General features: G+C 43.4%; 1 protein-coding gene and 1 long non-coding RNA gene across 4 annotated transcripts in view; one reads left to right on the top strand and one right to left on the bottom strand.

Moving 5' to 3' along the window:
* Positions 1-905: 905 nt before the first annotated feature.
* Positions 906-9,090, bottom strand: LOC138750728 (uncharacterized). Its single transcript, XR_011349479.1, has 2 exons — positions 8,438-9,090; positions 906-2,241 (listed from the first exon to the last, which is right to left on the bottom strand). It is a non-coding gene; the product is annotated as an uncharacterized lncRNA (long non-coding RNA).
* The window catches only part of LOC138750698 (serine/threonine-protein phosphatase 6 regulatory ankyrin repeat subunit A), a 226,568-nt gene continuing 207,745 nt past the window's right edge, over positions 8,616-27,438 (top strand). Inside the window, exon 1 of one of the 3 annotated variants that reach the window (XM_069912781.1) lies at positions 8,616-8,800. Coding sequence is in view for 1 of the 3 variants with exons in the window: in XM_069912800.1 (XP_069768901.1) it covers positions 8,774-8,800 (27 nt within the window). In the remaining 2 variants the exon portion in view is untranslated. The remainder of the gene's footprint in view (positions 8,801-27,438) is intronic. The other 2 variants (XM_069912764.1, XM_069912800.1) reach the window with 2 other exon arrangements.

Here is a 27,438-nt window from a genome sequence, read left to right as displayed (position 1 = left end):
TCCTGCTCTTTCCCCCTCTCCTAAATACCCAATTTCCTCCTATCCCCACTCCCCTTTTTTTTCTCACCTCCTTTCCTCACCCTGTCAACCTCTCTTCATCCCACTCACTCCCTCTTTGATTGCACGAGAGTGTGAACATTTACTAGGGCATTGACTGGATTATAGGTAATTAATTATAGAGAGAGATAACATTGCTTGGACTTGTTTTACTAGTAGCTAATGGAGGCTGGGAGATGACCTGAAGTAAGCGTATAAAATTATGAGGGGCATAGAAAGGGTCAATATCCAGAATCTTTTCCCCCCACACTAAAAAAGGAGCAAGTTTAAGATGAGTTTTAAAGATAACTTGACATGAAATATTAAAAAAAGTGTGGTTGATGGTGGCAGAATCGTATACAGTGCAAGCACATTTAATAGGCATACACCAACATTCTTACTTGCTGCAACCAAACAGGTATGCAAGATACACCAACTGCAATAGGATGCATTATTTATTTCCAGAAATAATAGGATAAATAAATTTCACAGTTACAGTAAGTGCAAGAAAAACATGTTTCAATAGTGGTCCAAGAGTAGTTTATGGTTAAGGTGGTAAGGTTCAAAACCCAATAGTCCTTAGATTAAAAACTGTTCTTGAAGCGAGAAGCACTGGATAGGCTTCTGTCCAAAGATAGCAGTGAGAAGTGACAATCAGGGTGGTATATGATGTTGGTCATCTTCTTGAGGCAGCAGTTCACATTGAAATGAAAGGGAGGTCTGAGTCAGTGAAGGACTTGGCTGCTTCCTTCTGTGTTCCTGGGTATTTGAATTACCGAACTAGGACATGATACAATGCTTGATAGTATTCAACCATGCCAAATTTCCTCTGACCTTTTGTGTCAGAAATAAAACTTCTCACACATGAGTCTCTTTAAAACTGATGACACGACAAGCTTTATTTACAAGTCTGCAGAGTTGGACTCAACTGGTTTCTCACCAGTTAAGCCCCGATACATACAGTGCATTGATTTTTATACCCTTATTGTTTGCCCTTCCCCTTCTTATTAATACTGTTTTAATTGGTTAGTATTGCAAAAGCATTCTAAGTATAACTGCATTTTTAATTATCACGTTCGTTACGTACACTGTGAACTCTACATACACTAAATTCTGTTTCTCACCCTTCTTATCAATCCTTTGTCTCCTGCATGTCTCTCACTATGACCATGAAAAGATAGGTTTTTAAAAAAACATATTCAGCTTTTGTCCTTGGCTGCTAGTAAGCTCCCTGTCCGTTCTGGCTTCCCTTTTTATGATTAATCATCACATTTTAACTTGAGTCATTTTAACCTAAATTCTCTATATAACAATCCACCCCTTTCTCTCTTTAAAATGTGTGTAATATATATAGATATGAATTCATCCGTGGACCCCCGCAGACCCAACAATTGGTTACATTAAAAGTTCCTGCAATTTTAGTTGCAAGATCTACAAAAAGGTTATTTCCCCCAACTGCATGACCGAAACTTTCATGGTTATTTGGATGGACTCGAACTAAGTCCGGCTGTCTTAAAGGGACAGGCAATTTCGGGTGTGGAGTGTAACTTCTCATTGGAACAGTACGTTGGTGTATGCAAAACCAGAGTCCATCAGGGCATGGTGGGCTTGAGTCACCTTTCCAACCGTTAAGAGGGAAAGGAGTGGTATTAGGAATCTGTATATAATGACCCATATTATTTCCTTCTTTTTCCACACAAGGGGTATATGGATGTTGGGTGGTATTTTCTGCCCAACATTTCTCAGGAACTGAGGTATGGGAAATGAAATTACCTTCCTTTCTTCCCCAAATGTGGTCCTGAAACAGGACCACTGTATCTCTGCATTTCTTACATTTCACACCTGATAAAGACATAGGCAAACTAAGAAAAATCAAAGAACATAACAATAACATTGTGAATTAAGTCTTTTTGCGAAATCGTAAGGTAAGAGGTTTTTCTCCAGGAATACAAGTCCAATCTGAGTTCGTATCAGGGTCCTGTGGCGCCTCTACAGGTCCCTTAAATCTGGATGCGTGTGTCCACCCCTTCTCTCTTGTTCGTGCTGCAGCTTCTGTAGTTAAGAGAACTTGGTATGGACCTTCCCACTGGGGCTGGAGTTTTTCAGTTTTCCAGGTCTTGAAGAGAATCCAGTCTCCTGGTTCCACTTTGTGTAAAGAAAAGTCTAAAGGCGGTGTTTGTGCCAATAGTCCTCTCTTTCGTAAATCTGCAAGAGAGCGTGACAGTGCCTGTAAATAGTTCCTAACAAATATATCCCCTTCCCCCAAGGTGGGACACCCTTCAACTGTACTCCAGAAGGGAAGCCCAAACATCATTTCATAAGGGGACAGCCCTACATCTTTTCGTGGGGCAGTACGAATTCTCAATAAGGCTAGGGGCAGACACTTTATCCAAGGCATTTTAGTTTCCACCATTAACTTTGTCAATTGGATTTTTAGTGTTCCATTCATACGCTCGACCTTCCCTGAGCTTTGTGGATGCCAAGGGGTATGTAATTTCCAAGAGACCTGTAATGCATCACAAATCAATTGTTGGATTTTTGAAGAAAAATGTGGACCCCTGTCTGAGTCTATAGAATCCATTATACCATATCTGGGGATTATCTGCTCTAGGAGGAGGTGAGCTACTGTAGAGGCTGTAGTATTTATTGTTGGGAAGGCTTCTACCCATCGGGTAAAGTGATCTATTATCACCAACAGATATTTCCATCTTTGAACTTGAGGTAACTCTGTGAAGTCGATCTGGATACGTTGAAAAGGGCGTATGGCTAATGGTTGACCTCCCATGGTCCCTGTCCTCATTATCTTCTTATTAATTTTTGTGCATAGGTAACAATTTTGCACCTCTTGTTGGGCCAAGGTGTAGATTCCCTTACACACATATTCTCGAAGCACTGTGTCACATAAGGCTTGGGTGCCCCAGTGGCTCTGTTGATGCAGGTGTTTTAAAATATTGCGAGTTATTTCTTTATTTAGAACAATTCTTCCATCTGGTGTTTTCCATGTTCCATCAGGTAACTGGCTTGCGCCCAGCTGATCCATGTTCTTTTCTTCTTTAGCAGTGAAAATGGGAGCTGTCTTTATGCCTTGCCTTATTGGGATTAAAGTCAGCAAACGGACTTCTTGTTGCATGGCTGCTCTTTTGGCTTCTTCATCAGCCAGTCTGTTTCCAATTGCTGTCGGGTTATCTCCCCTTTGATGGCTTGGTATGTAGACCACTGCTATTTCTTGGGGTAATGTTAAGGCTTCTAGAGTCAGAGTAATCATCTGTTCGTGTGCCAATTCCTTTCCTCTTGATGTAATTAGACCACGCTCCTTCCAGATCTTACCAAAGGTATGCACTACTCCGTATGCGTATTTGGAATCTGTGTAAATCGTTCCAATTTTCTTTGCCAGTATTTTGAGGGCTCTCTGCAAGGCATATAGTTCACAGGATTGTGCTGACCAGCTTCCGGGTAGTCTCGTGGATTCTACTACTTTCCAAGTATTTCCTTCTATTATAGCATACCCATTTCTTCTCATTCCGTCAACACATCTGGCGGAGCCATCAATGTAGAATTCATATCCTTCTCCCAGCGGAGTATCGCAAAGGTCTTCTCGGGTCTTGGTCTGAAGATCTGTCAACTCGACACAGTCGTGCTCCACCTCTCTCTCTGTTTCACTGCCGTATAAAAACTGAGCTGGGTTGCAGCTATTAATCTTTGCAAACTGTAGATCTTCTCCGACCATTAAAATGGTTTCATACTTTAATATGCGAGAATCAGTCAGCCATCGATGGGCAGTTTGTGTTAATAAAACACTCACAGAATGGGAGGTGTACACAGTCATCTTTCCTCCAAAAGTAAGTTTACGTGCTTCCTCTACCAACAGAGCAGCAGCCGCTACTCCCTGGATACACGTCGGCCATCCGCGAGACACTGGGTCCATCATTTTGGAAAGGAAAGCCACTGGGTGTCGCTGACCGCCTTTTTCCTGTGTTAAAACTCCCACAGCTGTTCCTTGGTTATGAGTGACAAATAGCTGGAAGGGCTGTTTTAAAGAGGGCAGAGTGAGTACTGGGGCTCGTGTCAGGCGATGCTTCTAGTCCTCGAACCATCCCTCCTCCTCCTGGGTCCATTTCAATGGATATTCATTTTCATTTGTCAGTTTTTCATACATAAACTTCACCAAAGCTGAGTAGTCCTCTATCCATAACCTACAGTAACCTAAGAGTCCCAGGAATTGTCTTATTTCCTTCTTATTACGGGGTAACGGCATTCTAGTGATTCCCGCAATCCGTTCAGGGGTAATCCGTTTCTGTCCTTTACTTATCTGGTGTCCCAGATATATCACAGTTTTCTCAACAAACTGTAACTTGTTTCTGGACACTCGTAGACCCTTTTTCCCCAGATAATTCAAGAGTCTAATGGTCTCTCTCCTCATTTCTTGTTCCTTGGGTCCTGATAATAGTAAATCATCCACATACTGCATCAGTTGGGAATCATCAGATTGTGGATAGTCCATCAGGATTTGTTCTAGCATTTGTCCAAACAGGTTTGGAGATTCAGTGAACCCTTGGGGCAATACAGTCCACCGAAACTGTCTCCGTCTACCTGTCCATGGATTTTCCCATTCAAACGCAAACATATCTCTACTTTCCTCTTCTAACGGACAAGTCCAGAAGGCATCCTTCAAGTCGATAACACTAAACCACTCATGGTCTGGGGGCATCCGACTCATAATAGTATAGGGATTAGGCACCACTGGGTGGCGGGTCTGAACAATAGCATTCAAACTTCTTAGATCCTGAACTAGGCGATAGGATCCATCTGACTTTTTTACTGGGAGTATAGGGGTGTTATAAGGTGACATGCATTCTTCTAATAGTCCGTCTCGTATTAAAGTCTCAATTACCGGCTGTAGCCCTTTTCTCCCTTCCAAAGAAATAGGATACTGACGTTTCCTTACCGGCTGATAACCTGGTATTAATGTGACATGTAAAGGTGGGATGTCCAGACCTCCTCGATTTCCCTCCTTATACCAGACTCTCTCGTCAATCTGCCGTTCATCCTCTTCCTTTAAAGCGCAAAGGTGGACTCGCACTTCTCCGTCCACAGGGAGAGCACCCAAACCTAGGAGAGCCTGTAAGTCCCTTCCTAGGAGGTTAAATCCAGCCGAAGGTAATAACAAGAGGTCTTGTACCCCTTCTCTTTCTTCCAGTTTCACTGTTACTTGGGGAATTATTGATACCATTCTGGGAGCTCCTTCTATCCCAGAAATTGTCAAATTACTTTTTATAGGCTCAGTTCCGATTGGCACAGTTATTACACTACTTCGTTCCGCTCCTGTGTCCACCATAAACACCACCTCTTCTCCCTTGGGACCAATTTTTAGTTTTACCAGGGGTTCCCTCTTATATTTGGTCCCTAACATTTGGAACCCCTGACACCCCTAATCTTCTTCCATAAGTTCGAGGGCACGCAGTTCCCTCTTGTATCGGGGGCATTCCCTCTTAAAGTGTCCTTCCTCATTGCAGTAATAGCACTTAACGAACCTCCGGGGTCTTCCCTCTCTTGGATATCTTGGATTGTTTAGAGGAAGGTTTTGTTTTCTTTCCCCTCTGGATTCAGCATTCATCTGTCGGATAGTCTGTACCATAACCTTTGTCGCCCTCTTTTGATCTTCTTCTTCTCTCTGCACATATACTTTTTGCGCCTTTTTTAACAGGTCACTTAGGGGTTTTTCGCTTCAGTCCTCCTCCTTTTCTAGTTTCTTTCTAATGTCTTGCCATGATTTGGAAACAAATTCAATTCGAATAAGCTGTTCACCCATTGGTGTACTAGGGTCCACACCAGCATACTGTTGGACATTCTTTCTCACCCTCTCCAAAAAATCAGTAGGGGACTCGTCTTTCCCCTGGTGGTTCCCAAATGCCTTGGTAAAATTGTGACCCTTTGGCACAGCCTCCCGTATCCCTTTAATTGTCCACTCTCTATATTGTCTCATACTTGCCAATCCCTCGGGTGTTCGTTTGTCCCACCTGGGTTCATTTAGGGGATATTTTTGTTCATGGGGTCTAGGGTCCCCAGGTTGTTCATATTCCCACATGAGGAGGGCAGCCCGTCGAATCATCTGCCTCTCCTGGGGTGAAAATAATGTTCCCATTATTGCCTGCATCTCTTCCCACGTATATGTGTTTGGTCCCAAGAATTGGTCAAGCTGTTCAGCCAGTCCTATAGGATCTTCTAATAACTTTTTCATTTCTTTCTTAAATCCCCGCACCTCTGTACTAGTTAGGGGAACATTCACATATCCCGTTCCCCCTCCCGGTCCTCCCATAGGAACTTCCCTCAGGGGATTTAGGCTTATTGAAAATTTTGATGGTCCTGGACCAGTCTGGGATCTTGTCCAGGGTCAGTTTACCGGTGGAAGTTTAGGGTCCGACTCCCTTAATGCATCCTTTTTATCCCGGCCCCCTTCGGGGCAATCAGATTCATCACCTTTCCCCTCCGGTAATAAGCTTTCCTCGGGCGCAGTAGGCACCGGGGGAATATAAGGAGGGGGAAGGTTGTCCAGAGGTTCCCATTTCTTTTCTCCTGCCACTCTCAATTTAAAACATTCTGTTAAGGATCCTGGCCAGGGAACCCAACAAAATGCATATGCTGACTCTTCTTGATTCACCTTTGGTCTCGAATTTACATATATGTTTAATGCTTGTCTAACCCAATCCTCATCAGATCCAAATTTCGGCCACCAGACCGAGGAACCTTTAATAGGTTGTTTTGACCAAAGGAGACAATATTGGACCATCTTTTTCTTGTTTTTGTCCCGATATCTATTACTATCCCAATTTTCAAACATTCTCCCCAAAGGGCTGTCAAGGGGTACTCCCAGGAATTGTCCTGAATTTTCAGACGAGCCCTTAGATTTTGATCCTCCCATTTTCCCACCTAGATCTGTTTATCGTTGCTGAGGACCCTCTCGTTCTGGACCCTACTCCCTTCTTCTCAGACGCCTCGTCGGAGGTACTGTCCCTCCTTCGGTTACCGCTGAGGTTTCCCTGGGGTTGACCCCTCTCTTCTCGGCACTTCGTCGGAGGTGCTGTCCCTCCTTCGGTTACCGCCGAGGTTTCCCTGGGGTCTATCCTAGAGTCCCACGACAGGGTCCTCATGCCACGACAAAAGCTCTATACCTGATCTATTATGTTAGGTTTTTTTATCCAAACAGGTGTATCCCGTTACACCTGTTACCCAATCCCCACACCACAATCGTAAGTCGTCACTTACCGGTGTCTTCCCGGGGATTGAACCGTCACCCTTCTCCTCTCCGTCTTGTCGTGTCACCCTGTCCGGATACCACTCGCTCAAGCCGCCCGAAGCGACGAGCAAGGGACTAGGAGCCGCTGAACTCAGCGGGGTGCACCGCCTCCGATGTCCCTCTTCTCGCCTCCCCTCACGGCCGGAGTGTAGATCCCGGACGAGCCCCCATTTGTCAGAAATAAAACTTCTCACACATGAGTCTCTTTAAAACTGATGACACGACAAGCTTTATTTACAAGTCTGCAGAGTTGGACTCAACTGGTTTCTCACCAGTTAAGCCCCGATACATACAGTGCATTGATTTTTATACCCTTATTGTTTGCCCTTCCCCTTCTTATTAATACTGTTTTAATTGGTTAGTATTGCAAAAGCATTCTAAGTATAACTGCATTTTTAATTATCACGTTCGTTACGTACGCTGTGAACTCTACATACACTAAATTCTGTTTCTCACCCTTCTTATCAATCCTTTGTCTCCTGCATGTCTCTCACTATGACCATGAAAAGATAGGTTTTTAAAAAAACATATTCAGCTTTTGTCCTTGGCTGCTAGTAAGCTCCCTGTCCGTTCTGGCTTCCCTTTTTATGATTAATCATCACATTTTAACTTGAGTCATTTTAACCTAAATTCTCTATATAACATTTTGGACAGTAGAGGCATTGGTGCACCTTATCAATAGCCTCGATGGCGCCAGGAGAGGTCCCCCATTATGTGGGCTCCCATGAACGAGAAGGCACTAACCCTTACCATCGCAGCTCTGTTCATGAAGGCTGGCAAGTGGTCCCGTGGATTTCATTTCCTAAACTCCCCAGTAAATAGCTTGGTCTTGTTGATATTCAAAGTAAGAGTGCTGTTCTAGCACCATTCAGCCATCGTCTCCATCTCCAGCCTAATTCTGACTCATCTTTTCCTGCTGTTCAGTCATCAACAGGTGTACCGTGAATAAATTTAAAGATTGCTCTGGAACTGAACTGCACAATTATCAATGGGCGGTGAAAAGAAAGATACAAACCTCATGCTGTCAACCGGGATTAGTACAAATGGAAGTCACGGGCCAAAGGGCCCATTCCCGTGCTCCCTGCATTCCCTTTCTTTTTCTCTCACCTTTCCTACCCCTTTTTCTCCCTTTGGCACCGTAGTTCTCTCCTCCGTCCGTTATCCCTTCGCGACCCCCGTCTGGTTGCTTCACAGGGAGGGCCGGGTGAAAGGTTGCGGTTCAAGACTGACGTTGTCACGGCTCGCGTCCAATTGGTGAAGGCGGTGCTGACGTAGCCTCGGCGACCGCGGCCAATGGTGCTGTGGTTTGTTGCGTGGTGTGCCTGGCGGTAATGTTGTGAGTTTGGCTTGCACTGGCCGTTGGATCCTCGGGGTTGGCGATAAGTCGAGAGCGGCTCCGACCCGAGGCCTGCTCGGCTCCCTCCTGAGTGCGCCACCGGGGCGATGGTTTTCCTCAAGTTCCGAGACCAGGTGAGCATCCCGTGGCGCACCTTGCTATTGGGGGCAGGGCCGCTGCTCGGGCCAGACGTCGGTGATGGGAGCCCGAGAGCAGGGAGATGGGGGCCAGTGGGCCGGGCTTCCCTTGGTGGGGTCGGGAGGGGAGTCTGGCTCTTCTCCTGTTTCTCCCACTAGACCAGAATCGGCCTTGATTAGTTGTACCGGATGCGGTGGGAATTCACCTCGGCCCCAGGTGACACGCTCCCGGCGTGGCACCTCTTCCTGTCTCCCGGCTGCTCTCGGGGGCGGCCGCCCAGTCTCCAGAGATCGGGGTGGTGGGGGGATGCCAGGTGTTTGTTTAGGGGGTGGAAGCAGCTGAAGGATGTACCAGGGACTCTGTGACCCGATCCTTGTAATCGATACTTCGTACACGTGATGAGCCCTGGATTTCAGCGTGCGATTGCTCCAGAGTGGAGGCTGCAGTGGCTGTATCCTTTGTATATCATTCACGAGGGCTGAGGTCTAAGCGGTCAAGTTTGCCTGTTTGTTGCCTTCATTGGATAGTAAAGTCCGATCATCCTAAAAATAATTCGTTCGGCCTGGTGACATTGGGTTTATCGTGGTTTGCTTGTTCTTGATGTTCCCAATTCTAATAGTTCCTGTCTAATTTTGTGTAGTTTATCTGTTTGCACAGTAAATTGTATTAGAGTCGATAGGAATAGAGTGCATGTTTGTAGGCAGGTCAGAAGGATGATCATGGAGGGATACTTGAGGTAATGAGATCATAATAAGACTGAATAAAATGGTAGATGGGAGTATTTTCAACATTTGTGTTCATTACATAGAGGATATAAAAGTACCAGCGAATTTGAAAATTTCTTCAGATGTTGGCTGGAGAAGTTGACATGTGGCATGTGTTGTTTGACAATGTTTTATGGGGGGGGGGGGTTAGGAATTGAGGTGCCGAGATTGACCCTAAATTCCATTAGCAGAGAAGTTAATTATGGGCAGGCATACTTTTTAAATTGCTATAGAGTTACTGGGTGGTCTCTCTGTGTATGGGGGGGGGGGGTGGAAAATTAACCCTAGAGCTGTTTGAATGCTGCCCCCTTTCAGGGTGTAGGCCAGAAACCCTAATAATGTTTAATTATCACCAAGGTGAGTACTTTCTGTACCTGAATTATTGAAGGATCCGGATAATGTTTTACTACTTTTGGGTTAGGATGTCCACTGTCCTACAAATTTATGTAATTTGTGATTTAGTCCCTCTTTTGGCATTAGGGTGTTATCTCAGACTTTCTTGCATTATCTTTAAACAGGGCCCTAATCAGAAAAAGGAAAATGCTTTTTCCTATTGGTCATCCTATAGTGGAGGCGAAGTACATTACTGATACCATTATGTTTTTGGTTAGGACCAGAATTCTATTTCCAAGTCAGGATTGCATGTGATTTTGTTCTTGTGGGTCGTAGTGTTCCCCCCCCCCCCATTTATCTGCACTTGTTCTGTAGTCTTTTGCATCTTGGAGATTCAATGCTCATCCAGATACAACTTAATTGTCCTCAAATGTGAAATAAAATTTTGGAAATTGCAATTGAATATACATCTGTGTTGCTGTTGATTGTTCTCCCTCTATGAATAATTCAAAATTTCTTTTTGCCTCTTTTCTTAAAAAAAATCCAAGATGAACAAACAATCTCCCTTTCTGCCCCTAATCACAAACATGTTGTAGTCTACCAAATAAAAACACAATGCTGGATAAGCTCAGCAGGTCAAACAGCATACAGGTACTCCCTGACTTGCAACCCATGTGACTTGTCACATATGACCAGATTTTAAGTAAATAAAATATGTAAGAAAAAGTATAAAATTTGCGTAGTTTGTTGTATTTGACAAAGTATAACAGGGATACAGGGCACGTAAGAGCCAAAATACATGTGTGTACTTTGTCAGTTGGCGTCCCGGGGTCCAAAGGCTGGGTGCAGCCATCTTGATTCCTCCGCACGAGCAAGTCTTCAGTTAGCGCATCTGCTGTGGTTTCATGTAATGGAATTCGGTTAGTGTATGCGTGAGAGTTAAGGGGGTGAATTCAATATCGTGAGGGCTTTAGCTCTCACGCATGCATCTGGTTTGAGAGTGTCCAATGGAATATTAAGTGCTCCTCCTTAAATTTACAGGTGGCCTTGGTTTGGTAGTTCATGAGGCCATAGAAGGGCACGTCATCTCAGGAGTGGGGTGCAGAATTGAAATGATCGGCCACTGGCAGATCCCTGTCATTGATGCAGACATAACAAAGATGTCCAATGAAGCTATCTACCAGTCTGGGTCCAGACTTTCCAATGTAGAGGAAGCCACAATGAGATGCAGTAGATAACTGCAGCGGATTAACCGGTGAAGTGTTACTTCACTCAAAAGGGCTGTTTGGGGCCCTGGATGGGAGTGAGGGAGAAGGTGTTGGCACAAGTGTAGCACTTCCTGCAGTCACAGGGGAAGGTGGCAAGGGAACGACTAGTGGAAAGGGATGAGTGGACAAGGGAGCCACATAGGGAACAGAAGGTGGAGAGGGAAAGATGTGTCTCGTGGGATCACGTTGTAGGTGACAGAAATTGTGGATAATAATGTGTTGGATGTAGAGACTGGTGGGGTGGTAGGTTGAGGACAAGGGGAATCCTATTTTGGTAGTGTGTAGGGGCAGAGGGGGCCAGGGCTGATGTATGGGAAATGGAGGAGGTGCGGGTATGGACTGAGTTGATGGTGTTAGAAGGGAAGCCATATTTCTTTTTGATGATGAGGGAGGATATCTCGGATGGTCTGGAACTGGAAGATCACATCTTGGGAACAGATATGAGGGGGTGGAGGAATTGAGAGAAAGGAAAAAAATCCTTCCAGGGGACTGGGTGTGAAGAAGTGTAATCAAGATAGTTGTGGGAGTTGGTAGGTTTGTAAAAAAAAAAATGAAAGTTTGCATAAAATTTGACTCCCAAGATGGAGACAAGAGATAGATCAAAAAAGGGGATAGTGTTGACAGAGATGGACCAAGTGGATTTGAGGTTAGCAGCAAAATGAATAAAGTTCACGAGCTCATTATGGGTGCATGAGTCAGTACCAATGTAGTTGTCAGTGTAGTAGAGAGGAAGAGTTGTAGTAGAGAGCAAGCCTATTACCTCTATAGGCTTGCACCTTGCTCCACAAAGCTAACCAAAAGGCATTCATTGCTGGGACCCATACAGATACCCATGGATACTTCTTGACTTGGAGGAAGTTGGGTGAGTCAAAGGAGAAGTTATTGACGGTAGAAAAAACTTCTGCCAGGTGGAGGAGGGAGATAGTGGCGAGGGACTGGGTTGGTCTGTTGTTAAGAAATAAATAAATAAAGGGCTTTGAGACCATGTGTATGGGGGATGGAGGTGTAGAGATATTGAATGTCCATAGTGAAAATTAGGTGATCATTCAGGGAATTAGAAATTATTGAAGAGATGGAGGGCATGTGAGGTATTGCGGATGTAGGTTGGGAGTTTGCCAGGAGAGAAAAATGGAGTCAAGATGATGCTAGTTTGGTGGAGTTGGAGCACGAGGAAACAATGGATATACCTGGATAGTTGGGTTTATGTATCTTGGGTAGGAGGTAGAACTGGGTAGTGCTAGGATGGGAAACAATGAGGTTGGAGGCCATGGTAGGAAGATGACCAGAAGTGATGAGGTTAGAGATGGTGGTTTGATGTTCTTTGGTGGGGTCCTGTGGAAGGGGTTTTTGAGAGCTGTCATCTGGCCTTGGCAAGCTAGAGATCAGTGAGCTTGACCAAAACAGCACCATCCTTGTCTGTGAGTTTGATAGGAAGGTTGGGATTTGTGCAGAGAGGAGGGCAGAGCATTCAGAGGGGGTGAGATTAGAATAAAGGAGTGAAATGGTAAAGTTGAGATGGATGATGTCTCAGCGGCAACTGGAAATATAAAGATCCAGAGAGGGCAGCTGGCCAGCGCGAGGTGTTCAAATGGAGGAAGGCTTAAGGCAGGAGAAGGGCGCTTTCATGGGGGATAGAGAGTCATGGTGGATGTTGAAGTGGGCATAGAACCAGTAACAACAGAAGAAAAGTTCGGCATCGTGGTGTGTTGTAAATTCATGTTTATTCTTTATGCAACACATGTTGCACATGTTCCAATTGGATTTCTTATTTTGTTATATTTCTAAACCAACTCTTGTCATTATCCTTATTCTCCACGTCCTTTACTGTTTTCTGACACTCCTTGCCTTTACCATTGTTCAGCTGAATGCGAGTACAGTTTTTTTTCAAGCATTCAGTCATGGCCAGATAACAGCTTCTCTGTGCTTCCCGTTAGTGTACTGTTGCCTCCACTATTCCTCAGGGGGTATCTTTGTCCATTATTATTTCTTGTTGGCTGCCTCTGGTAGGTCATTTGAAGATGGTCACTTTCTACTAATGCAATAATGTTACCCAATTGTTCTTCAAAAGTGCCTCTCTTGATGCAGCTTGTCTGGGTTCAAACATGGTTTAGCAGAGCGATGTTTATCCTGTTGCTGTTCTGATTATCTTGACATGAACTTTTGGAGGTTTGATACTATTACAAACTTTATAAAGGTTCAAAATAAGAGTCCAGAAAAGTGAGGACAACTTCCCATAAATTGACAGCCGTCTTTTGATGAAGCTGTTAAAATTATCCAAAGGTTTCAATGTGCCAGCATTGCTTTCAGTCCATGAAGGAAAAGAGTAAAGGCTGTCCCTTACATTCAATCTAGTTCCCATAATGTTAAATTCAAAAGTCCAACATGTGTTCATCCCTTCATTTCTTCATAGAAATATAGAATCCTATAGCACAGAAACAGGACATTTGGCTCAACTAGTTCATGCTGAACTATTAGTCTCTTAGTCATATTGACCTGCACAGACTATAGCCCTCCATGCATGACATTTTAAATGTCAAAATCAAACCCTCATCTCCTATTTCATCTGGCAACTTGGACCATACACTCACCATCCACTGAGTAAAGAAGTTCCCCTAATGTTTCAGGCAACATCTTAGGAAATTTTTTTTGTGCACGCTTTCAACCTTATTGATAGGTGACCATAATTACACACGAGAGTGCAAATTTGGCCTCACTAATGTCTTTTACAAATTCATCATAACATCCTGATCCTTGCACTGAATCTTTGATTTATGAAGGCTATTGTTCGAAAAGCTCTCTTTATGACGCTGAATGCCTATGACACCATGTTCAAGATCCCTCTGTTCCTTGCTGTTTACTGTCTCACTCTGGTTTGTCCTCTCAAGGTACAATACTTCATACATGTCTGAATTAAATGCCATCTCCTATTCTAGAGCACATTTTTGCAGCTGATCCAAATCCTGCTGAAAACTTTGAAAGCCTTCCTGGCTGTCCATCCCAGTCTTGGTGTCACCTGCAAATTTTCTGATCCAATTTACCACATTAGCGTCCAGATTGCTGATATGGATGACAAACAACAGTGGACCCAGCTCTGATCTCGGAGGTACAGCACTGGTCATGGGCCTCCAGTCCAAGAAGCAGTCATCTACTACCACTCTCTGGCTTCTTCCACAAACCTAATGTTTAATCCGATTTACTATCTCATCTTGAAAATAGAGATTGAAACTTTTTGACCAACCTTCCGTGCGGGTCCTTGTCAAATGACTTACTAAAGTCCACGTGGACAACATCCACTGCCTTTTCTTCATCAACATTCCTGGTAACTTCCTCGAAAAACTCTGAAGATGGGTTAGCAATGCACAAAGCAGTGTTGACTATCAATAGTCAGTCCTAGTCCATTCAAGTACTTGCATATCCAGTCTCTGAGAATATCTTTCAGTAATTTGCCCATTACTTGTGTCAGACTCACCAGCCTATAATTTCCCAGATTATTTTTGGAGCCTTTCTTTAACAACAGAAATTTAGCTATCCTCCAATCCTCAGTCACCACACTCGTGTCTAAGAATGTTTTAAACATCTCTGCTAGACCTCCTGCAATTTCTGTACTAGCATCTCTTGGGGTCTGAGGGACTATCTTATCAGGTCTTTGTAGAGCTAGTTTCTTGTCTTTCTCTTTCCTTTCAGTATTAAATCAGTTTTATGTGATTTTTGATGCCGTTCATTACCATATTGTGATAGTATGGCTATATATTGAGTATTTTTTTTGTGCTTTCTGACTTCTAGACAGCATTCGTTATACGAAAGTCTGTAAAGTGGAACTTGTATTTGAGGATCAGTACAAGGCACAAAGCTCTTGGCCTATGGGTTAGCATTTAGACTTAAACGACCCATAGAAGGCATCTCGAGGCATTTCAAAACTACCGTCAAGATAACATTATAGCACAGGGACAGACCAATCTAAACTAATCCCAATAGCTTGCTCAAGATCCATACCCCTCTGTTCCCTTCCTCTTCATGTATGTCTAAATGCCTCTGAAAGATTGCTCTCATATCTGCTTGTACCATTTCCACTGGCAGTGTGTTCCATCAAATATTTTGAAACAACTCAGACTGCCTTTAAGGGTAGGAGATATTAAGCAGCCATCTTTTCCTACACCATTAAAAACCTAAAAAATAATGGCAAAATACAGGCATTTGAGAGATGATGAGATTCATCTTGGCACTGTCATGGCCTTGAAATAAAATTGCCCAGCATTTCCTGGCTCTGATGCATCAAGAAGAAAAGCCACTTTGAAGAATAGCAAATCACTTTCAGAGTTCTCTTTTTAGTGCCTTCAAGAGATGATTAAGGAGAGCATTTTATTCTGGCAATTGAGACAAGATTGCTCGAATCACAATATTTCACAGTTAATTTCAGGTTATGCATTTGGCAGTTCTTATTAATCTTGGCTGATTCCAATATCCATTAATGATATTAACAATGTTTTCATTTTTTTTAAATCTGAGTGACTTCTCATGGGAATTGCACCCTTTCAGTTGTGAGCTTTCCAGTCTCATGCCACCACTAGTGCATTTTGAGCTTTATTGTCCTTAGTATTTAATCCTTGATCTCCACTGGTTTTCCTCTATGCACTATACAGTGTTCTTTAAAGGTGAATGGATTTTAATTTGGTTCTGTTGCTGTAGAGTAAAATCAATTGGTAATAACTGCTATGTGACTGACCCATTTCCCTCTCCAACATTCAAAGCATATGTAGCAATTTCTGGTTTTATTTCATTGAAGTATGTTACCTATGCCATTTGTGCCACAGGATTTTAGGAATAGACCAGATGTCCCTCAAGCCTGCTCTGCCTGCCATAAGGCCTTGGGATCAACAGCATTTCCTTCCCTGTTCCTTACTGCTTCATTCTCTTGTAGTTCAAGTGTCTGTCTCTCTCCACTTCATTTGTATTCAATCATATTCTATCCATGGCAGAGAATTCTAAAGATTTACTATCTGAGAAAAGAAAAACTCTTCATCTGAACTGACACCTACTTTCTCTGAAACTATATCCTCTAGTTCTAGATACTCCAGGGGATGTGTTATCTCAGTATCCACTCAAGCTCCTTCAATCTTTTGTTTCATTCTTCTCTTAATTCAAAAAGTATAGAGCCAATCTGCACTGTCTTCATTAATTAATTGCAGTCTTTTACTGCATATCATTAGTCCCAGTGGCTATTCGAGCTCACACCTCCAGCAACTCGGGTTAATTCTGACCATTTTAAATTAAAATTTTTAAAATTAGACATACATACAGGTAACAAGTCATTTTGGCTCACGAGTCCATGCCGCCCAATTTACACCTCACTAACCTACACTCACGGTATGTTTTTGAATGGTGGAAGGAAACCAGAGCCCCTGGAGAAAATCCATGCATACTCAGAGAGAACATACAAACTCATTACAGACAGCGTGGGATTCGAACCATGATCAGATCATGATCACTGGTGCTGTAAAGGTATTGTGCTAACTGCTATGCCATCTGTGCTGCCCAATTTGTGCTTGTTTTGTAGGGTATAAATGTTCCCTCTTTGGCTGCATGTGTTTCCACTATGTGCTCTGGTTTGCTTATGCATTCCAATGTTGTGAGGGTTGGTAGGATAATTTGGAATTGTAAATTGCCTGTAATATGTATGCTGATGGTAGACTCCTACCATAGTTGATAGGAATGTGAAGAGAATAGGTTAAAAATAAAAATGGTGGTGGAATGGGATTACTTTGTGACTAATTTTCTATTTGAACTTTTCTCTCAGCCTTTCCATAATCTCTCCCTGGATTCACTACTTGTGTACATGGTTGGGGGGAGTTTACAGAGGCCAATTACCTCCCAAAACACATGGAGGGAACACGAACAATCATAGGAAATAAATGTGATACAAATGGGGATAATGGACAGTGATGGAAGGAAGGGTTAGATTAATTTGAGGATTAGGTTATATGGGTCGGCACACATGACTGAAGGGCCTATACTGTACTAGTTCTATGTTCTAAAGCACATTTTAACTTGCTTATTCATATGTTTTTATTGCTCTGTACTATATCCCCAAAATAGTCATCAATTTGGGAAAGAAAAATAGATCAGATTTTTAAATGTTGAATGACTGCAGCATGCTGTTGTGCATGGAGGGGTTTGAGGTTGGTTGCAGATGCAACAGGTAATCAAGAAGACAAGTGAAATGCTGAGCTTCATTGCTAGAAGATTTGAATTTGAGCAACTGTAAGGCTGCATCTGGAGTACTGCATACAGTTCTGACCTCTTTGAGGAGGCAATGCAGAGGATGTTCACCAGGCTGATTCCAGAGATGTGAGGATTTGCCAGTGAGGAGAGATTGAAATTACCTGGGACTATACTTGCTGAAGTTAAGAATTATCTTGTATTAACAGAATATTCTGTAAAGGATAGACAAGTTAGAGGCAGGAAAGTTGCTTCCACTGGTAGTTGAGATGAGAGGTGAGGATACAACTTCAAGATTCAGGGCAGGAGGTTCAGGATAGATGGGGAGGAACTGCTTTTTCTAGACAGTGGTGAATCTTTGGAGTTCTGTGCCCAAAGAAGTAGTAGATGCTGCCTCAATAAATAATTTAAGACCAAGTAAGACAGATTTTTTTTTGTATGGTAGAGGAAATATGGGTTTTGGTGGTGGGGAGGGGAGAAAAGAGCAGATAGGTAGAGTTGAGCCCAAGGCCGGATCACCCAAGATCTTATTGAATGGCAGAGGAGGCTTGATGGGCTGGATGGCCTACTCCTGCTCTTATTTCTTGTGTTATGCAAAAATAGATTTCAAAATTTTCAATTACAGGATGTTTATTTCCCTTTCTTTCTTAATTCTGTATCTGTACTAATTTCATGTTTACTTTTAAGCTCCTTCTGGAAGCTTAAAAGTATTGGACTCATTTCCTTTCTGATTACTACATAGAGCAGTATGGTTTTGGGCAACATGATGAAGATATTTGTTTTTGTTCATGTTTACAATACACCATTTCCTATTATCCACAACAGGTAGAGACATAAATATCCCATGGATTACAAAAACCATGACATCAAGGCACACTCCTTTGTATTCACAATGCCCCCCCAAATTAATGTAGAACCATGGAATACTACAGCACAGAAACAGGCCCTTTGGCCCACCTAGACTGTGCTGAACCATTACTCTGCCTTGTCCCAATGACCTGCACCTGACTATAGTCATCCATACCCCTCCCATCCATGTACCTATCCATATTTTTCTTAAATGTCAAAATGGAGCCTGCATTCATCCTTTCTGCTGGCAGCTTGTTCCCTACTCTCATTTCTCTCTGCGTATAGAAGTTCCCTTTAAACATTTCCCCTTTGCCTCTTAACTCATGTCTAGCTCTATCTTTACCTTCACAATATTATTTGCCTCTTTGAAATCCCCCTCATTCTTCTACACAAGGGAATAAAGTCCTAACTGGTTTACCATATGTAATTGTGTAATAGTTGAGTTTTTAGACAAATTTTCGTGTAAATGTGCAGGGTGTACTGCTTTTGACCATGGTAAGTACCTGCATTGTTCAAGCTGTTGGGAAGCTCAGATGGTAGGTCCACTTTTGGGGTGACGGGAGCTCAGATGGGCAGGCAGCTGGGGCCTAGAAGAGAGTCTGTGGCTGGGGTGTTGGGATCTCTAGTATTCAAGCAGCTGAGGTGAGGGTTCATGGTTGTGGCATCGGGAACTCGGATGGGCAGGTGGTTGGGTCCAAAAATAGTGCGGTTGACTTTTACATTGATCATACGGAAAGCATGCAATTTTTTAAATCCAAAAAGGGGTGATTTGACTCGTTCACAAGTATATGTTGGTAACCTCTCCCGAAAACCCTCACGTTCCAGCAACATCCTGGAAAATCTTTTCGACACTCTTTCAATCTTATTGCTGTCTTAACTGTAGTTAAGTGACCAAAACTCCACACAATACTTCAAATTTTGTTTGTCTAATAATGTTCTAAATCATTAATGTTTAAATCCCTAAAAAGGAATTCTGCTGGGTGGGAGTATCAAAGCTAGTAAAGCTGCTGCCTCAGTTCTGGTTTCTGAGGTCCTGTGTGTGGAATTTACATGTTCTCACTGTGACTGCATACATTTTCTTGGAATCGTCTAGCTTCCTCACTCAAAAAAAGAGAATTGAGTGGGTGGATCAATTGACCCTGTAAATTGCTTCTGATGTACAAGAGAATGTTGGAATCATGGTGAGAAAGAAAATGGGATTCATGCAAATGATTGTTTGCATTTCAAAGATTGGGACGAAGGGCTTATTTTCATGCCGTATAACGATGACTTTGCTATTTTCATGCTGGTTATTTTCTCTGACTTCCCTGGGATGTAGATTGCAGGATTTTAAAAACATAGCATTGGCTCCTTTAACAGGCCATTTGAGCCAACAGAGACATTGTCATCATAACTTGGCAGTACGACGCTGTGGAGCAGAGTTGTGTCTCTGGTCCCCGCTCTCCCAGGTCTACCAGAGGCAGTGCTGCTGTTACAGCAGCACTGGCAGTACCGCCTTTTTTACGAAATCATGGCATACCACTGATTGTTGTTTGTCACTTATTTTTGAGTATGACTGTGGTGTCTAGCTTTTAATTGATGTGTATGTGCAGATTAGGCCAAACTGGACTGTAGGGACAGAGCTGTAGGGATGCTAAAGCATTAATGGTTCTTGATTTTTGAGATTTTTTTTCATTCCTCCAATTAATAAGAAGCATGCCTTTTTAATGCAGGTATATGAAACGGGATGATCCAATGTTTGTTATTTCTACTGATGTATGTCAGAGTTCAAATTCTTCAGGGATTTTCACTGTATGATCATTTTCTCCCAGTTAGCTCTAAGTAGTTTCTTCAGTAGAAAGAGTGCAGAGAAGATGTACAAGGATGTTGCTGGGATTGAGGAAATGAGTTACAGGAAAAGATTAAATAGATTCATAGATTATTTATACTCTGGAGCATCAGAGAATGAGGAGGGATTTAATAGAGATATGCAAAATTATGAGAGGTATAGAGGGAGTAAATGCAAATAGACTTTTTCCATTGAGGCTAGGTGAATAAGAACAAGAGGCTACAAGTCAAATGTGAAAGGTGCAAAGTTTAAAGGGAAATTTCTTGACACAATAAGGTTTGTGAGTGTCGAATCAGCTGCCAGCTGAAGTGCTCGATTTATTAAAAATGGTTAAGTGCATGGATAGGAATGGAGGGCAATTGTCTGGGTGCAAGTTGATGGAACTAGGGCAGAATATTAATTCAGCACAGACTAGATGGGCTGAAGGGCCTGTTTCTGTGCATTTGTGTTCTATGGTTCTGACTTCTTCGTTCCTTTGTGTTTGCCTGGACTCTACCTGAGCTAGAGCTTTATTGTTTCCTTGAAAATAGAACATTACAGTGCAATACAGTCTTTTCAATCCATGATGTTATGTCAACCTATGGAAACTTACTCCATAATCATCTAATTTCCTACATTCATATGCCTATCTAAGAATCTTGTGAATGTCCTATTATACCTATATCAGCTCCATCACCACTTCCAGCTGTGCATTCCAGGCACCTATCACTCTTTGTGCTAACAACTTGCCTCTGAGGTCTCCCCTGAAATTTCCTACATGGAAAATAAACATGGGAATAGAGGGGAATTGGCATAAAGACCACTGAAGATGTATCACTCTGTGGTCATATCTAACTTTATGCTTGCGAGACAGAGTGTATAATGGAGGCCAGACAACACTTCCATATGACCTGTGTGAACAGAATACTTCATGTCAATAGGCGAGACAAGATTCCAGATAAATTAAACTTCCACATCAACCTCCCCAGCATCTGCACATTGTTTAAAGCATACAGACAAAGGGGCAGGACAAGATGGGATGAATGCCTGATGACCATACCAAAGCAGCGACTTTATGGAGAACTGACTGTTGACATATGGTCACTAATGAGCAATTCAAAGAACATCCTTGATGAGTTTCAACTGAACAACAAAAAATGGATCTTCCTGTTTGGTGTATTTGCATAACAAAGCAGTTCTCATTAATGTTATGAAGCTAGAATGGAGGAAGTAAAGAGAAAAAGGGAATCTCAAAAATCAAGAACCACACAATCCCTACAGTTGTGTAACATTTTGTGTGAAAGGAACTTTTAGCCCAGATTGATCTAATCAGTCACCTTTCTTTACATTGGCATAATAAAATCTAGATGTCATTGTCTTAGTTGAGAAATCTTTGAGAAGTAAAATGGCACGTATTCTTGAAACTTAATTATAAGCACACTTGCCTCTTCAATAATTAGCATGGCTGAAATTCTGAGGGGAGGGTGAAGCTGGTAATATTTCTCTAACAATGAAGACCATTATGTGAAGTATTCTTGAAACTTAATTATAAGCACACTTGCCTCTTCAATAATTAGCATGGCTGAAATTCTGAGGGGAGGGTGAAGCTGGTAATATTTCTCTAACAATGAAGACCATTATGTGAAAGTCATAGATTCATTCAGATTGAATAACCTGTTTAATTTTTGTTGTAACTAACGTACTTAATTTTGAGAGAAAATGGTAATGACCTCAGCTTTGATAATCAGTATGGAGAATTGACAACTATAATAGTAAAATAAACAAGAGAAGCAATGTTAAGAAAAGATTAAAAATGATAGTTGACAACTCAGTCATTGAGAACATTGAACTATCTGTGTAGTTACTTGGAATTTAACTTTCACCGATTGTGGCCTTCAGGAAGAGAAAACCAGAAGTGTACATTCCAGCGATCATTAGGTAATCAGAAGTGGAGAGGGTGAGCAGATTTAAATTCCTGGGACTCAACACATGAACATTGTCGTGAAGAAAGCACGTCAGTGCCTCTACTTCCTCAGGAGTTTGCAGAAGTTTGGTATGACATAGTAAACCTTAGCAAAGCTCTAAAAATGTGTAGTGGAAAGTGTGCTGACTGGCTGCATCACGGCCTGGTATGGAGATATCAATACTGCTGAATGGAAAGCCCTGCAAAAGGTAGTCGATACAGCCCAATACATCACAGGTACAGTAAAACTGCTCCCACCATCAGGAAAATCTCATTGAATGAATGCTGCTGTTGGAGTGAAGCAGCAATCAAGGATTTGTACTGCCAAAGACATTCTCTGATCTTCCTGTTGCCACCAGGAAAGACACTCGTACCAGCAGGTTCAGAAACAGTTGTTTCCACTCCACCATCACACTCCCAAGCAACAAACTCATTTAAGGGTTTTTAATTTGCACATTATTGATTAAATACTTATTTTCTCTGTTGCAGTCAGTTTGATTACATTTCTCTTTTGCACACGTATCGTGACTACAGTTTTTTGCACGACCAACAAGTAGAAGTTCTGCCTGGCCTGCAGGAAAATGTATCTTGGGGTTGCATGTGATGTCACATATGTTCTCTGCCAATAGTTCTGAACTTTTACTACTTTTAAACAATGAAGTTCAATATTTTGTACTGCTGTAGCTGTGCGCTACTCGAAAAAACACACACACACTGTAGTCAGGTTAAGCTCTGAGTTTTATTAGGGCTCAAACCCAACTTTTATACTTGCACTGTTCCCTTTGTGTCACAATATGCACAACAAAAGCGGGTTTCCTGCACCCGGCTACTTTTCTGCGTAGCAATGCCCTTCCCTGCACGCTGTCCCTGTCTGTTGGCTGCGCAGCAAGGCCAGCGCCATTTTGGGGTTGCTGGCCTTTAGGCTGCCTTGCCGTTCACCTGCCGGTTCGCTTGTTGGGGCCAGTGCCGCTGCCACTTGGAGCACCGGCTTGATTACCATGGCAGTGGGCCACCTCATTGCATTAACTTGTACATCAGACTTTGGGCAAGTCTTTACTGTTGCTTTTGCATAGCACATTCTTTCATGGGAAATAAAGTGACTTGTGAGAGATTATTCATCTAACCATAAATCCCTCTATCCTAAATTATAGCTGAAGTTAGACTAAATATAGTAATTTCAGGTGCTCTTGTTTGTATTTACTTTAGAAAGGTTAACTCGTTCAAATCATAGAGAAGCTTTTACAAAAGATGACCATTCAATGTGTTGATTCTGTACCAGCTTATTGTAGAGTGATTCTTTTACTTACATGTAAAAAAACACAATGCTGGAGAAGCTCAGCAGGTCAAACAGTGTCATTTATATAGCAAGAATAAAAATACATAACTGACGTTTTGGGCTTGAGCCCTTCATCAAAGTATGGAAAAATGTCAGCAGGCAACTGAATAGAAAGGTAAGGGGGATGTGTGGTTGCAAAGATGGGAGGGAGGACACAACAACAGGCAAGGGAGAAGGCATGGCTAGGTGAATAAGGGGGGGGGGCTGGAGAGCTGATGGATAGAAGACTAGGGGAAGGGAGGGAGAATGGAGAGCAGTTTAGCAGAAAGGTCGATGTTAATGCCATCTGGCTGGAGAGTGTCCAAATGGAAAGTCAGATGTTGTTCCTCCAATTTATAGGTGGTCTTGCCGGCATAGTACATGAGGACATGGACAGACATGTGAGTATGGGAGTGGAATGCAGAACTGAAATGGTTGGCCACTGGGAGATCTCTGTCACTGGTGCGGAAAGAGCAAAGGTGCTCAGTGAAGCAATCTCCCAGTTTGCACCCAGTCTCCCATGTAGAGTAGGCCACAAAGGGAGCATCAAATGCAGTAAATTAATTGTGGATGCACAAATGAAGTATTGCTTTATTTGAAAGGCCTGTTTCGGGCCCTAAACTGTGGTGAGGGAGGCAGTGTAGGCACGAGTGTGGCACCTCCTGTGGCCACAGGGGAATGTGTCAGGTGGTTGGGGGGCAGGAGGGTTATTGGTAGGGAGGGGTGAATGCATGAGGGTGTCTTGGAGGGAGAGGTCCCTATGGAAGGCAGAGAGAGGAGGAAAGGGGAAGATCTGCCTGTTAGTGGGATCCTGTTGAAAGGTCTGGAGATCCTGGAGGCTAATGTTGGATGTAGAGTCTGATGTGTTGGGTGAGGACAAGGGGAATCCTGTGTGGTTGCATCTGGGGGCAGAGGGGACCAGGGCAGAGAAATGGGAAATGGATGAGATGCAGGTGAGGGATGAATTGATGGTAGAGGAGAGAAAGCCAGGTTTGTGGAAGAAGGCAGACATTTCAGACTGGAAAACCTCATCTTGGGAACAGATGTGGCAGAGACAGAAATTGCGAGAAGGGAATAGAATCCTTGCAGGGGACAGGGTGTGAGGAAGTGTAGTCGAGGTAGTTGTAGGATTAGTAGGTTTGTAATATACCAGCCCCCCCACATCTCCATCGGGCACACAAAACTCAAAACGGTCAACCAGTTTACCTATCTCGGCTGCACCATTTCATCAGATGCAAGGATCGACAACGAGATAGACAACAGACTCGCCAAGGCAAATAGCGCCTTTGGAAGACTACACAAAAGAGTCTGGAAAAACAACCAACTGAAAAACCTCACAAAGATAAGCGTATACAGAGCCGTTGTCATACCCACACTCCTGTTTGGCTCCGATTCATGGGTCCTCTACCGGCATCACCTACGGCTCCTAGAATGCTTCCACCAGCGTTGTCTCCGCTCCATCCTCAACATTCATTGGAGCGCTTTCATCCCTAATGTCGAAGTACTCGAGATGGCAGAGGTCGACAGCATCGAGTCCACGCTGCTGAAGATCCAGCTGCGCTGGGTGGGTCACGTCTCCAGAATGGAGGACCATCGCCTTCCCAAGATCGTGTTATATGGCGAGCTCTCCACTGGCCACCGTGACAGTGGTGCACCAAAGAAAAGGTACAAGGACTGCCTAAAGAAATCTCTTGGTGCCTGCCACATTGACCACCGCCAGTGGGCTGATATCGCCTCAAACCGTGCATCTTGGCGCCTCACAGTTTGGCAGGCAGCAACCTCCTTTGAAGAAGACCGCAGAGCCCACCTCACTGACAAAAGGCAAAGGAGGAAAAACCCAACACCCAATCCCAACCAACCAATTTTCCCCTGCAACTGCTGCAACCGTGTCTGCCTGTCCCGCATTGGACTTGTCAGCCACAAATGAGCCTGCAGCTGACGTGGACATTTACCCCCTCCATAAATCTTCGTCCGCGAAGCCAAGCCAAAGAAAGAAAAGAATATATGTAATACATCTCCATCGGGCACACTGAACTCAAAACGGTCAACCAGTTTACCTACCTCGGCTGCACCATTTCATCTGATGCAAGGATTGACAAAGAGATAGACAACAGACTCGCCAAGGCAAATAGCGCCTTTGGAAGACTACACAAAAGAGTCTGGAAAAACAACCACCTGAAGAAACACACGAAGTTCAACGTGTACAGAGCCATTGTCATACCCACGCTCCTGTTCGGCTCCGAATCATGGGTTCTCTACCAGCATCACTTACGGCTCCTAGAACGCTTCCATCAGCGCTGTCTCCGCTCCATCCTCAATATTCATTGGAATGACTTCATCACCAATATCGAAGTACTCAAGCTGGCAGAGTCCGCAAGCATCGAATCCATGCTGCTGAAGACCCAACTGTGTTGGGTGGGTCACGTCTCCAGAATGGAGGACCATCACCTTCCCAAGATTGTGTTCTATGGCGAGCTCTCCACTGGACACCGACCGAGACAGAGGTGCACCAAAGAAGAGGACTGCTTAAAGAAATCTCTTGGTGCCTGCCATATTGACCACTGCCAGTGGGCTGATATCGCCTCCAACCGTGCATCTTGGCGCCTCACAGTTCGGCAGGAAGCAACCTCCTTTGAAGAAGACCGCAGAGCCCACCTCACTGACAAAGGACAAAGGAGGAAAAACCCAACACCCAACACCAACCAACCAATTTTCCCTTGTAACCGTGCTTGCCTGTCCTGCATCGGACTTGTCAGTCACCAAAGAGCCTGCAGCAGACGTGGTCATACCCCTCCATAAATCTTCGTCCGCGAAGCCAAGCCAAAGAAGAAGAGAAGAGAAGAATATATGTTGGTGGAAAGCTTGTTTCCCAAGAGGGAGATAGATAGATCCTTTTCTGGATCTATTTCTCTGTCTTCGCCTCTGGAGACAAGCTTTCCACTGACATAGATCATCTGCAAGGATTCTATTCCTTCCTCTCAATTTCTCCAACTCTGCTGCATCTGTTCCCAAGATGAGGTCTTCCAGTCCAGATCTTCTGGCATCTGCCTTCTTCCATAAACATGGCTTCTTCACCACCACAACCAACTCAGCCCTCAATTTCCTGCACATCTGCCCTGACCCCTCTGCCCCCAGATGCAACAAACACAGGATTCCCCTTGTCCTCACCTACTACCCTGCCAGCCTCCACATCCAACGCATTGTCCTCTGAAATTTATAGCACTTACAACAGGATCCCACTACCAGAAGCATCTTACCCTCGCCTTCCCTCTCTGCCTTCCGTAGGGACCATTGTGTCCATGACTCCCTCGTGCACTCATCCCTCCCCACCACCACCCGCCCAGCAGCTTCCTCTGTGGCTTCAGGAGGTGCCACTCTTGCACCCACACTGCCTCCCTCAGGGGAGTACATGACTTTGAAGAGTATTAAGGTGGATAAGACCTCAGAGCCTGCTGGGATATATCCCATGTTTTGCAAGAGAGGATATTTTTCGCTCCATTTCTATCACTACATTTTACTCTTGACCACGATCACACTGTTCCCTCTGCTGAACCTTCTGAGGTACTTGAAGCATAGCAAATGTAAATGTTGTCATTTGTCATTATCACAGCATTTCCAACTTCAGTGTTTTTTCAGCTTTTATTGTTAAAACTGGGGACAAAAAATCAAATGCAAACAAATAGCCCAGAGATCTTTATAATGAACATTAGACTTGATCTTGTCATAAACTCTGGCTGAAGAAAATGACAGCTTTGCCATCAACCAGCAGAGGGCTGTGGAGATGCATTTTTTGAAGACCAAAGGAAAAATTGTTTTTTTTTGTTGTCACGACTTACAAATTTTTTGCATTGGTTGGAATTGTAGAATTTAAAAAATAACGTAATTTTGATTGCTATCTTATGCCAGTTGCCTTAACAAAAGTACAAAATGTTTGAAGCAAGAGAAAGTCCAGCAGCAAGAGATGCAAGGGCGACGTGGTTGGCATAGTGGTTAGTGCAATGCCTTTACAACGCCAATGTTCGGGACTGGGGTTCGATTGAATGTTCTCCCTGTGTCTACATTGGTTTTCCCCAGCAGCTCTGGTTTCCTCCCACCCTTCAAAACATTCTGGAGGAGTAG

The sequence above is a fragment of the Narcine bancroftii genome, chromosome 1 (genome assembly GCF_036971445.1).
Source record: "Narcine bancroftii isolate sNarBan1 chromosome 1, sNarBan1.hap1, whole genome shotgun sequence".
NCBI classification, from domain to species: domain Eukaryota; kingdom Metazoa; phylum Chordata; class Chondrichthyes; order Torpediniformes; family Narcinidae; genus Narcine; species Narcine bancroftii.
Note: the sequence above shows the minus strand (reverse complement) of the source record. Positions and strands in the feature narration are given on the sequence as shown.